This window comes from Ostrinia furnacalis, unplaced genomic scaffold (genome assembly GCF_004193835.3).
Source record: "Ostrinia furnacalis isolate ACB-3 unplaced genomic scaffold, ASM419383v2 OfSCF0535, whole genome shotgun sequence".
Taxonomy (NCBI): domain Eukaryota; kingdom Metazoa; phylum Arthropoda; class Insecta; order Lepidoptera; family Crambidae; genus Ostrinia; species Ostrinia furnacalis.
The window spans coordinates 801333-813802 of NW_021130774.1; the positions used below are offsets into that span (position 1 = coordinate 801333).

Genomic DNA, 12470 nt, shown 5'->3' on the forward strand with positions numbered 1-12470 from the left:
GCTGCGCTTTCCGGTACGTGGCCTCTACTCCAGAACCTTGCTGCCCCGTCGGCCATTAGTTCTGCGTACTATGTGCCCTGCCCATTGTCACTTTAGCTTGCTAATCCGTTGGGCTATGTCAACGACTTTGGTTCGTTTACGGATCTCCTCCTCATTTCTGATTCGATCTTGTAAAGAAACACCGAGCATAGCCCTATCCATAGCACGTTGTGCAATTTTGAGCTTATTTATAAGGCCTATATTGAGATGCCACGTTTCCGAGCCGTATTGCCACACATTATTGCAGATCCATTATGTACACCTCTCCTATAGTTTTATATGCCAGCTAACGTACAAAAACTGCTGTTACATGGTGCAGATAATGTGATAACATTTTGGTGTACTGCAAACCTGCCTATTGGATTCTTTCGGAAAAAGTAAGTACGTGAGTGACTTTGATTATTTTAAACACTCTGATCAAAATAAGTAAATAGGCTAAAATATATTTTTTTGATTGTTTTTCGAACGAAGATAATAATTGAAGACATGGATGGAAGAAGGTGATAAATGTCGGATTTCAGATTTTTCTCAGTTCGATGATTGGGTAAAATGGGTAAAGGTATGCTTTATGCTTTATGTTTGAGGCTACTTGTAAAGGTGCTATGTACGTTATCCTTTTAGCCGAAGGGAAAGAAACTTACACCTCTTTAAAGGAGCCAAAAAAAAAGAACATTTTTGCGAAAGTATAAGACTATTCAACAAAAGAACTGGAAATTACAGTTCCGCTACCTACTGTAATCGATTATGACAGTCAAAATGATTTAAGGATCTATTCAGGACTACTCTAGAAAGTTAAAAAACTTGAAGTCAAGTGTTCTTGCTTGAAGACTTTTTTAAATTATGTATGTCGGTATTATAAGTGCCAAGAAGTAGGTATACAGGGTCCTTCTAAACTAGCTACATTCCTTTTAATGGGGGCATCTATACGGTACACTGAACAAGTTCACCAAATTTGAGTATGTGTTTTATAATGATTTTACAAAGTTACATTTTCTAACAAAAATAAAAATTCATTTCGTCTTACATAATGGAACATGCTGTATTTTTTACTCACACAACAAAGCTGTAGTGTATTCATTCTNTTCAGTTCCAGTCACCCTGTATAGCATAGACGAACTTTAATATCCCTATCTCTAAAATGTAAATATTAAAACAACATAATCTAAGTGTCTGTCGACCAATCAGAGAAAAGTGTATTAAGTGACGGATAATAGTGTATCGTCAAATAGTACACTGGGCAACGATTGGCCCATTTGTGGATGATTTTACTTGTAGCAATACAGTGTGAGTCACGTTAAAGTGTACATATGAAAATAGATGAAATTAGACCTATTTTTATCGACAAAAAAGAGGTCAAAAATTTTTTGAGATTTTTTTTAATTTTTTTATAGAATTTTTTTTCTTCCTATTACTTATTGTAAAGAAAACGTAATAACTTTTAAACTAAGCGGTATATCCTGATAAAATAAAAACAGTAATAATGCTAAATAACAGGCGATACTAAAAAAATACATAAATTATACAAAAAATGACAACAAATAAAAAAAAATGATACTTTTTGAAAAAAAAACTGCTTTTAAATTCGTGTTTTTTTGGTTAATTGATAAATTTCTCCAAAAAATGCCCCTATAACAGGTGGTTTTTATTACTTTTTATTATTCTCTATCGTATTATCTTTGTGAAACCAAAAATCGCATGTCTCTATCCCTATCACAACATTTGCTATGATCGTTTGAACAAAGGCCTGCCACAACATTATTCTCCGCTACAGGTAGAGACAATTTTAATTTTAACTAAAATGTTTATTTTACTTTGAAATCTTTTGTTTTTATTTGAAATCTAACTTGTCTTTATCAAAATTACAAATATAGAGCCATTTTCAGTTTCGTTGTTAACGAAGCTTTGAATGGCGCGCCCGGAGAGGCTTAGTTCAAACGATCATTGCAAACGTTGTGATAGGGATAGAGACATGCGATTTTTGGTTTTACGAAGGTAATACGATAGAGAATAATACAAAGTAATAAAAACCACCGGTTATAGGGGCATTTTTTGGAGAAATTTATCAAATAACCAAAAAAACACGAATTTAAAAGCAGATTTTATTCAAAAAGTATCATTTTTTATTATTTGTTGGCCTTTTTTGTGTATTTTATGTATTTTTTTAGTATCGCCTGTTATTTAGCATTATTACTGTTTTTATTTTATCAGGATATACCGCTTAGTTTAAAAGTTATTACGTTTTCTTTACAATAAGTAATTGGAAGAAAAAAAATTCTATAAAAAATTCAAAAAAAATCTCAAAAAATTTTTGACCTCTTTTTTGTCGATAAAAATAGGTCTAGTTTCATCTATTTTCATATGTACACTTTAACGTGACTCACACTGTATAGTTAATTATTAAATTACGGCTAGGTACCGTAAGTTGACCAATTAGCTAAAATTCGATGCGTTAAATAGTACATTTCAACTGCCGTTTGTTATTTTCCGAGAGTTGATCAACTTCCTAGAAAATTGATCAACTTACGAGTCTTGTTATTTTCCGATGACATACATAATCCAACATGCCTCATCTCTAGATCTGTCAACTGTCAGTTTTTTGTCAAAAACCACGAAAAACGTGGATTTGTTGTTGTGATTTTATTGTGATGAATTTCGAAAAAGTGCTATAAAAATCGAAAAATCCTAGAAAAACATCTTGAAGCAACGCATGTTATGGTTTGCGTTCTTTACCCAACCGTAAGTTTGAATCACAAAAACAGTTTTTAGCAAACTTTTATTTAGGTTATGTTTCTTAGTCGTGGTATTATTTATTTCAGATTTAAAAGTAAGGATCAATTCTAACACAATGGCAGCCACTTCGTTATCGGAGCAGCTGAAAAAGCTGTCAGCTCCGCAGTCTGCAATTTATAAGGAGGGTAAGAAGAAGGCATCCTTACTCTTTGACCCAAAAGAAGCCGGCCTCAAGGATAGGGACACCTTCTATGAGATTGGTCTGAGCGGGCTGAATGATTTGATAGCGTTATACGAAGGATTTAGAGTTTATGAAGACTCCCTATTCAGTCAATCGTCCAAGGAATTTGAAAGAGCCGTCCAAAGCAAAGAAGTCAACCAAAATCTTGATCAAACTATTGAAAAGTTTTTATTACAAATCTCTCCATACTTCTTACTCCAATCTTCACACAAAGCACTAGAATGGCTTGTGAACAGGTACCATATTCACGAGTACAACCAGGATGCGATCATGGCATTGATACTGCCGTACCATGGATCCAACATTTTTGTCCGTTTCATACAAATTATGCCATTAAAAGCTAATACGAACAGGTGGAATTGGCTGCGACCAATGCAGAAGAATGGAGTTCCACTCAGTAATCAAGTTTGGTACAATCATTGTCTGTCCAACTCTGCTTCGTTGCAGTTTACTGCAAAGATGACGTTGAAGTATGTTAAAGAGTTTGGTGAACGATCTTCTCAGCTGAACACTGTGTTTGCATTCTTCTGTCAAACTGCTTTGGGAGTATTAGAGAGTGGGAAACATGTTAACGAAGGGACGATTAACGCTCTCCTACCCACAGTGTTGAAGGCTATTGAATCGTCTATTGTAGATTTTCGTTCAGCAGCCTACATTGTTTTGGGATTTTTATTTACAAAGGCTACTCTTAAAGGTGAGATTCTTAACGATATTGTTCTTAAACTACTGACCACAGAATTTGATATGACTTATGATATAGCTATTTTGATTACTATGCTATATGCCCACCAAACTCACATGAAGCATATGTCGGAGACTATTCTGAATAACATTTCATTGGATATAATGAACGATCTGTGCGGATATATGAAGAGATCTGTGGAGCATAAGCAGAACATTCAGCCGTTTGTGCTAGCGTTTCTGTCAAGTGTTCTTCGGTTACTGCAAAAAGATACGGAACAGTTCACAAGGTTCCGACAGTTGCCACAAACACTGATTGATGAAGTGGATTTGAAGAATCAACAACCAGAATCTATTGTCAAGTAAGTTAATTTATTTTCTCTTATTGTTGTCTTGTAGAAAGTCTTTACCAAATGTCCTGTTTAGTCTTTTATATTAATGTATGTCTTTCATTCAAAATCTACTCATCTGATTTTGATGGAACTTGACAGTAATACAGTTTATATCAGGTTAATAATAAGCTATAATTTAATTTTATTAATTATTTTAATTGATATTCTTATTCACTCAAACAAAGTGGTGCTATTCCACTTGTGAGAAAATATTCATGACCATAATATTAATAATATTTTATTTTTCAACAAATTTTCAGGTGTGTCCTCGATGCCTACAGATCACCAAAAGCAGTCAAGGTAAAAGATGCGGATGAGAGTGATATTGAGATAATAGATGAAGAAGACTGTTCCTCTAAAATACTTGAATGGTACTCGGAATTCCTAAAAAGCATTGAAAATAAATACCCTGATGCTTTTGACAAAGTAATCAAACAGGAAATGAGCTCTCAAAACAAAGGTGCTACTAAAAAAAGACTTAACTTGGCCAGAGTGTTAGGTTTCAAACCTTCAGTAGCTCACCAAGTAGGTGGTACTTATCTATTTGAAAACCTTAATAATGTCAATCCAGAATTAAGAGTTGAAGCAGTTAAATATATCAGCAAGGAGTTTGACGCACTAAAAATTGAAAATGTTGAATTTGTTAAAGACTCCATTGTGAACAGGTTGAATGATGATGATATTAACGTCGTCACGGCAGCATTGGAAATCCCAAGTCAATATTTGAATGAAGCTCTCAATGAAATAGATGCAACTAAGGTGCTGGTTAATATTGTCAGCAAAACGTCTAAGAAATGGAGAAGTGTCATCCGCCTTGCTATCTCTAAACTCTGCTCTTTGGATATTCTGCCAGTAAACCAAGAGACTGTTTTGTCTCTGGTACCATACCTCTTCCCCGACTGTGAGGAATCGGCTCGCACAGCATGGGACATTTTGAATGCAAAATGGGGACGCAAATTGGGACTGGCTAAAGCCCTAAACCTAAACTCTTCTTACAAAGATAACCACGAGGTCTTAAATCAATTGGTTTTCAAGGCTCTATTTGTAGATAGAGTGAAGCACTTTGACGATCTTCTAGACGTTTATCAGCTAAATAAAAACAACACTCTGGATATCTACACCTTTTTACTCCTGAAAACCTGCTCTTTTAAAGTAGCGTCCGTTGATGAAATAACCGTCACTTTAAACTTGTTGTTGGAGTCTGTTGAAGTAGAGGACAGAGTGATAGTCGCAAGTTCCGAAGACCAGACATTCTCGAACAAGATCATGCCAGAATATGTCAAGTTGTCGAAACAAAATAAGATTCTTTTCGAAGTTGTTGAGTATATTTTTTCGAGAATTATTGAAGACATGCCTGTGAAAAGCCTCCCAAAACCGTGGTGCAATGTGTGTGAAGATAATGAAACTATACTAGTGAGGAGATTGTATGAGATCTGTATTACAGGCTGTGCAATACCTTCGTACGAGAAGAATTACGTAAATCTATTGAAACAACTTTTACAGAAATTCTTCAAAAATTCCCGTGAGAGATTCGAATTTATTGCTAACTTTGCTTGCGGCCATATTTTATACGCGAATGACGCTAAAGATGTGATTGGCCCAGAATTGCAGTTGAGAAGTTTGAAGCTACTCAACAATTTCTTTTCTTTAAAAGATGCTGAATGGTTATATGAATCGGATGTCGTAGTTCTGATGATATTATTCAACTTGAACAATCCTATTACGGCAATCCGGCAGTGCGCTATCGACTCAATAAATAACTTGCTGAGACTGGAGCCAGATAAAAACAAAGTTTATGTACAACTATTTACAGAGCTTCTCGCGCATAAAGAAGAATTGCTGTTAGACCATGAACAGATACCACAAGTCTTGAATACAGTTCTGAGTCAGTCAGCTCCAGCCACGAAAATATTCAAAAAGAACTGTCTGGCGAAATTCACTCATATTTTGGCATCTGACACCCCACCTCATATAACTTCCAGCTTTCTGAAACTCCTGTACAATATCAACAGTGCAAGTACATTCCCGTACATAGTATCTGCTCTACAATCATTGGAGAAGACTTTGGCTCAGAATGAGCTGAATTTAAAATTCTGTTTCAATATCTACGAATCGAACATGTTCAAACATGTTTACAGTCAGATCAACGACAGTACTATTACCACATTCGCGAAAGATCAGATTTGGAAGTCAATAACAGTAGGCTTGAAAGAGTACAGAGAATGTATTCTTGAAGAAGGACAAACGGTCACCAGTCCTTGTGTCTTGATCATGAAGCAAATTGATGAGGATGTTTTCAAGAAAGTTCCTGATGAGAGAACTAAAGATTTGGTTCTTCTTATCGCTTCAGCTGGTGCTTTTAGTAATAACCCGACGATAGCAAGCTCTGCTGCTAAAGTTATGAAGAAAATCCACCTTAACTTCTCTGATTTCAAACCCATATTACAGAGCATGTTAACTGCAGCTGATCCAGCAGCAAAGGAATCTAAAAAGAAGAAGTCCTCAGTATCTATGTTGTCTTACCAAGTCACTGAAACAAATGAATGGAAATTGGGGGTCACTATGCTAGAATATGTCCAGAACAAAAAGAAAATGACTGTCGATGGCACATTTGTGTCGTTGATGTTTGAATTGCTGAGCAAATGCTTGAGATTTGAGGAGCAGTCGTATGTGGAGTACACCAAACAGCTCATTCTTTCGTCTTTGTGGTATTACTGCAAGAAGTTTGTTGATGACAAGGACAGAGACCAGATAAAGTCGCTCAAATCTCATTTCAAAGTGGAACTGGTAGTGCAGTCCATCAGAGGAACACAGAATCCTCAGACCCATCATCATGCCTTGATCCTCCTATCTCACGCTGCGTATATGCTCCCGGAACAAGTACTCCATCATACAATGGAGATATTTACATTCATGGGATCATCAGTTCTAAGGCATGACGATGCTTACAGCTTCCAGATCATAATAAAAATAATTGAAACCCTTATTCCCATTCTCGTGAAATTGGACAGAGATGTCGAAGAATACTCAGAGAAAGAATTACAGCAGCTACAGAACCGCATAGTTCCAGTGCTAAGAATATTTGCTGATGTGGTCTTGCACGTCCCAGAGCATAGACGTTTGCCTCTATACAAGAAACTGGTGGAGACCCTCGGCCCGAACCAATTCCTTTGGGTGTTCCTTGGCTTACTTTTGGAGACACACATCACCCATTTCAATGACGAAAAGAAGAAAGATAAGCGTCAGAACAGAACATTGGCTGATCAGGAATCGCCAATGAATAGGTTAGACTTTGGACAGAATATCCTGCTTGAATTCTCGCCAGAAGTAGGGATAGAAAACTTCATAAAACTCATGGGCTACATTAAGTCTCTGCCGGTTCAGAAAGACGAAGATTCCATGGACACTGACGTCGATCCGAGCGACATTTTCAGCGTAAATGGCCATTCCGCAGTTCAGCTCCGTCAGTACAAATACGTTATTATTACATTCATGAACAACTGCCTCGCATCATCTAGATTTATCCAACACAGTTCCCAAGCCACTGACATTAAAGCGATGGAGACTCATTACAAAAACTTCATTATTAACATCCTGACATTTATCCAAAGCATTTCTAAGTTCAATGACGAGAAAACTGCCAAGTACTGGCGGGTCATGTTGCATCACAGCTACGACCTATTGGACAATACCAACAACTTGCTATCTGCTCCTATGTTCTTATCCGTTGTTAGAGGATTACTGAAGCACACCTTGCAAGCGGTCCGAAGGAAATCAATGGAGTTACTGAACTCCAAAATCCAGTTCAGTCCAGAAATGTTCAATGACGTGAATAAAGATCTTTTGTTTTCCCTGCTGCCTGCATTGCTTGATATAATTAAGACGATTGAGAACAAATCAGAAAGTCAGAACGAGACAGCAGCTCAAGAGCTTGAATTGAACCAACAAACTGCGTTACTTTCTCTGAAGCTGCTAACGAGAATGTTGGCGTCAGAAAATCCTGAGCCTTTCAAGTCGGTTCTGGACACCGTCACAGAATATACATGCAATTCGAACATCACGAGTAACGTCATGGCTTCTGTAGTGCTATGTCTAGCTGAACTATGCAGCAATCTGAAGGCACACGCATTAGCTAGCCTGAGGAAGTTTATGCCAGCTCTTATAAAAGTTCTGAAGAAGCAAAGGGAAGCAGAAACCCCCGAACTTATACTACTGAGCACTGTCACGGCTATATCGAAGATTGTTGAAAGCCTCCCTCTGTTTTTGAGTCCGTATTTGCAAAAGATACTGTACGAATACGCGATACTGCTAGCCAAGTGGCAGACGTTCGACCAGGAGTGCAGCAAAGTGTCCGCGATCGTGACGAAATTGGTTACGATTAAGAAGAAAATCGCGAGTTCGATTCCGCCGAGAGTGCTGATCCCTGTTGCGAATGAGACACATCAGCTGTTGTTGGATAGAGAACACTATGACGCCATTGGCCCAGTGATGTCTGTGTTGGCTGAAAGTTTTGCTAATGTGACGACTGCTGACTTCACGGCTTTGCAGCAAGATCTGACGTCATTCTTCCTGTCAGCATTACAGTTGCGAAGCAACGCAACAGATAAGGATATAGACGCTAATGTGATCGACAACGCAGAAGATGAAGTGGTGAATGCGTTGGTAAAATTGGTGCTGAAGCTTTCGGAGACCAGTTTCAGGCCTTTCTACTTTAAGATATACGATTGGGCCATCAGGACTAATGTGGATGGACAAAAGGACAGGGCTATCACTTTCTACAGGTATGTTTATAATATTTAAATGTTCTTGTACAGAATCTAAAAGTTCGTGACAACCAAAGTGGCCAAAAAGGTGACAACACAACCTTAACCTCGTAAGCCCGGATGTGCCTCAGAAGGAACTAAAACTTTGTAGTCAGTAACGCCGAGACATTTTCGGAGGTGAATTGTAAGTATCGCCGGATGTGCCTTCAGAGGAACTAAAACTTTAGCGATAATTTTAAGTTCAAAAATTCGCGCCTATCGAACAAAAAGAGTGATAGTCTTTGGCTTAAATTATTCAAAATCAGGTATCCGAACTTATTAATGTAAAAAAAACAAAATGTCACTGTCAAATTATCATTTTTCTTTGACAAGGTGGTTCTTCCGAGAGGACGTGATGTACGAATAATTTTTTTTCTTCACGAAAGCGTTGTTTAATTGAAAAACTAACCAGTATAATTTAAGTTTAAATACTGCTAAACAAGCAAAAAATATATTTTTACCAATTCGAAGAAGTTTTGTAAGATTTTTTTTCGTTTGAAAATAATAGTTCTTTGCAAGGAACATTCGGTCTTGATGGTGAAAGTTTTATTTTTGTACATTTTTTTCTATTGAGATGGATTGAGTATTGGACTTTTAAAATTATTATATGATTGAGAAAAATTACCATGAGAATGTTATGATTTTTAGTTTAATAAATATTATAATTAACATGAATATTCACTTTACTTTTTATACATTCTAACCTATCATTATTGTATGTTATAAAACCGATAGTACTTTTAAAAGTACTAATTATGAAACATTAAATAAAATTAAGACACTTGTACCTTTTCAGTTACATTTATTTATATCATTATTGTATCTTTATGTAGTATTAATTTATTAAAAAGTTTACATTTATGTTTTACTTTAAAGTAAAAAATACAATTTATTAACTTTTTATTTTTAAAGTCTGTAATACCGAATGTTCTTTTAAGAGAAAACATTTTTCTATTATTTTTCACCTAAAATAAGCTCTATGCACTATTATCTAGGGCCCCTGAAAATATGAATGCAAAAGAAAATCTCTAACATAGTTTTTTTTTTACTCGAAGTCCTCGGCGTTTACTACTACAAATTATTCGTTCTTCTGAAAGCACATTCGGCGATACTTAGAAGTCGACAAAATTTACTCTTCGGTCTTACGAGGTTAATCCAATGAGAGTTTTCGCGATTGAAAAATCCATTGACAGATATGTCAAAATCCACCAATCATGCAACATTTGGACCTCGCGTCTACGTATTCCTATCTGGCGGATTTTTCAATCGCGAAAACCCTCATTGTAACAAAGACGTGCTGTGAACTTTTTGGCTACATCAGGTGTCTGTACCAAATTATTTCATACTGACTATAACAATTGAGCCTTAAAACCACACAATTTTTAATAAATTTTGGTACTTTAAACGTAATATTTGTGCTGTAATATCTAATTAATCTTTCAGACTGAGCAGTGCAATCGCCGACCAGCTGAAAGGCTTATTCGTTCTTTTCGCTGGGCACTTCATCAAGAACGCATCGGATCTCCTTGACTCATGCAACAATAGCAAAACTGAAGACCTTTTCTACGATTCCGAGGAAAAATGCATCACACTGGTCAAATACATCATCAAGACGTTGCATATAGTGTTCTTATATGACAGTCAGAACTTCATAAACAAAGACCGGTTTGAAACCCTCATGCAACCAGTGGTAGACCAGCTGGAGAACACGCTGGGTGGCATTCAGAGTCTTAAATCAAGGGCCGAAGAGATTATTATTCCGTGCATCTCTCAGTTTGCGGTGGCTTCAGCCGATGACTCTTTGTGGAAGCTGCTGAATTATCAGATACTGCTGAAGACTAGGCATAATGATGCTGATATAAGGTAATTAATTACATAGATCTTTCATTTCATTACTTTTATCTTGGAAAAAAGCCAAATCAGTATTAGACATTTTTTGAAAATTTTAACTTCATCTTGCGTTTTATTTTTAAAGCCATTGGATTTTAAGCTTTCACAGTTGTCTGGCATAAGCAAAATCTATATCCTTTCTATTTTATTCTAAAGTAGCTTTTGCCCGCGGCTTCGCCTGAGCGAAATTTTGCCTGTCACAGAAAAACTTTATCCCGCGCGTCCCTGTTTCAAAAACCGGGATAAAACTATCCTATGTCCTTTTCCGGGACTGTATCTCAAGCCTAATTTCATCACAATCGGCTCAGTGATTTTGGCATGAAAGCGTGACATTCAGACAGAGTTACGTTCGCATTTATACTATTAGTAGGGGTTATAATTTCAAATTTTTCTTTCAGACTCCTAGCATTGGACTCCTTGGTGTCTATGGCCACTCAACTCGGCAGCAGTTGGCTGCCACTTCTAGCAGAGAGCGTGCCCTTCCTCGCTGAACTTCTAGAAGACGGCGACCAAAAGATAGAGACGTGCACTAAAGACGCCATCAGGAAGCTAGAACAGATCCTTGGCGAACCTTTGGAAAAATACTTCTAAGAAAATAATTTTGTAATACATCGTCGAATAAATATATGATAGAAATGGTTGTTTAACTCCATCTACTGGCTTTGTGTAGCACTAAAATGTTTTGGTTTACGCCCTAAGATATTCTGTAATGAAAGAAAATGTTGTCACTAGATGTCGTTATTATAAAAATAATAAAGTTGGAAAATTAGGTACCTTATTAAGTCGCTGCTTTTTGCTTCTCCGACTAATTAAAAAAATATTTTCCACCGGTAATTTGATAACCAATTGTAAATTCAAAGAACGGTCGTTATCAATATTAATAATAAGTATGCTCCCTGAGAACTTGCTTAAATATTCAGGCCTCGAACCATTTTATACTCCTCCCAAATTTCTACAATGATAAATGAGACTTATAAAGATAAAGCAATAGCTAACTGGTAGGAAGACGCGAACTGGCGACATGACCTTATAATTCATTATCGTTTTTGTTGTTTTTCCCTTACAACTAAAAATGCCCACCTACTTAAATGATAATTTGGATGATCGATTTATGATCAAACCTAGTATTTTACAAAGGTAGCTCAAAATCTAGGAACTTGACATCTAACAGCGTCTTTCTTCCATTGTCCAAAGTCGTATTCTCGGTTTTTTTGGCCATATAATTAGTTATTGAACGACTTGTCTTACAGGGGAAGGTTGAAGGCACAAGAGCGCGCGGCAGGTCGCCCATGCGCTGGACCGATCAGGTCAAAACCGCACTCAATGGTCCACTCCACGAGTGTACCTACAAGAAAGGTTGATACGGGAGGAATAGCGAAGGATTGTGAAGCTTGCCACCAAACCAGTTGTGACGACCACGACCACTCTACCAAGAGTGTAGCATGTGCATGTGGATTGAGTGATCCTTGCTTCAATCTTAATAAAAATCGAGGAAGTTTTACTTAAAATATGTTAAAACATTGCGATGAAGTTTAAAAATTTGTTAAACCTAAGATAAAAATGTTATGGCCAATAAATAGGAGCACTCATACCGCACGCTTTAAGAAATCGTCAACATGTTTATTTCAGAAAATAAAGCTTTTCCACTTCTTTTTATAGTATTGAAAAATTGTTAAGAATATGTTAAAACTATTA

At 36.6% G+C, this 12470-nt stretch overlaps 1 protein-coding gene across 1 annotated transcript; it reads left to right on the plus strand.

Moving 5' to 3' along the window:
* Positions 1-2636: 2636 nt before the first annotated feature.
* Positions 2637-11411, plus strand: l(2)k09022 (HEAT repeat containing 1 homolog l(2)k09022). The gene is made up of 5 exons (XM_028322892.1): positions 2637-2775; positions 2856-4053; positions 4344-8864; positions 10329-10748; positions 11174-11411. Exons 2-5 carry the CDS (start codon positions 2885-2887, stop codon positions 11364-11366), a joined length of 6303 nt encoding a protein of 2100 aa, XP_028178693.1. The 5' UTR covers positions 2637-2775; positions 2856-2884; the 3' UTR covers positions 11367-11411.
* Positions 11412-12470: the final 1059 nt, after the last annotated feature.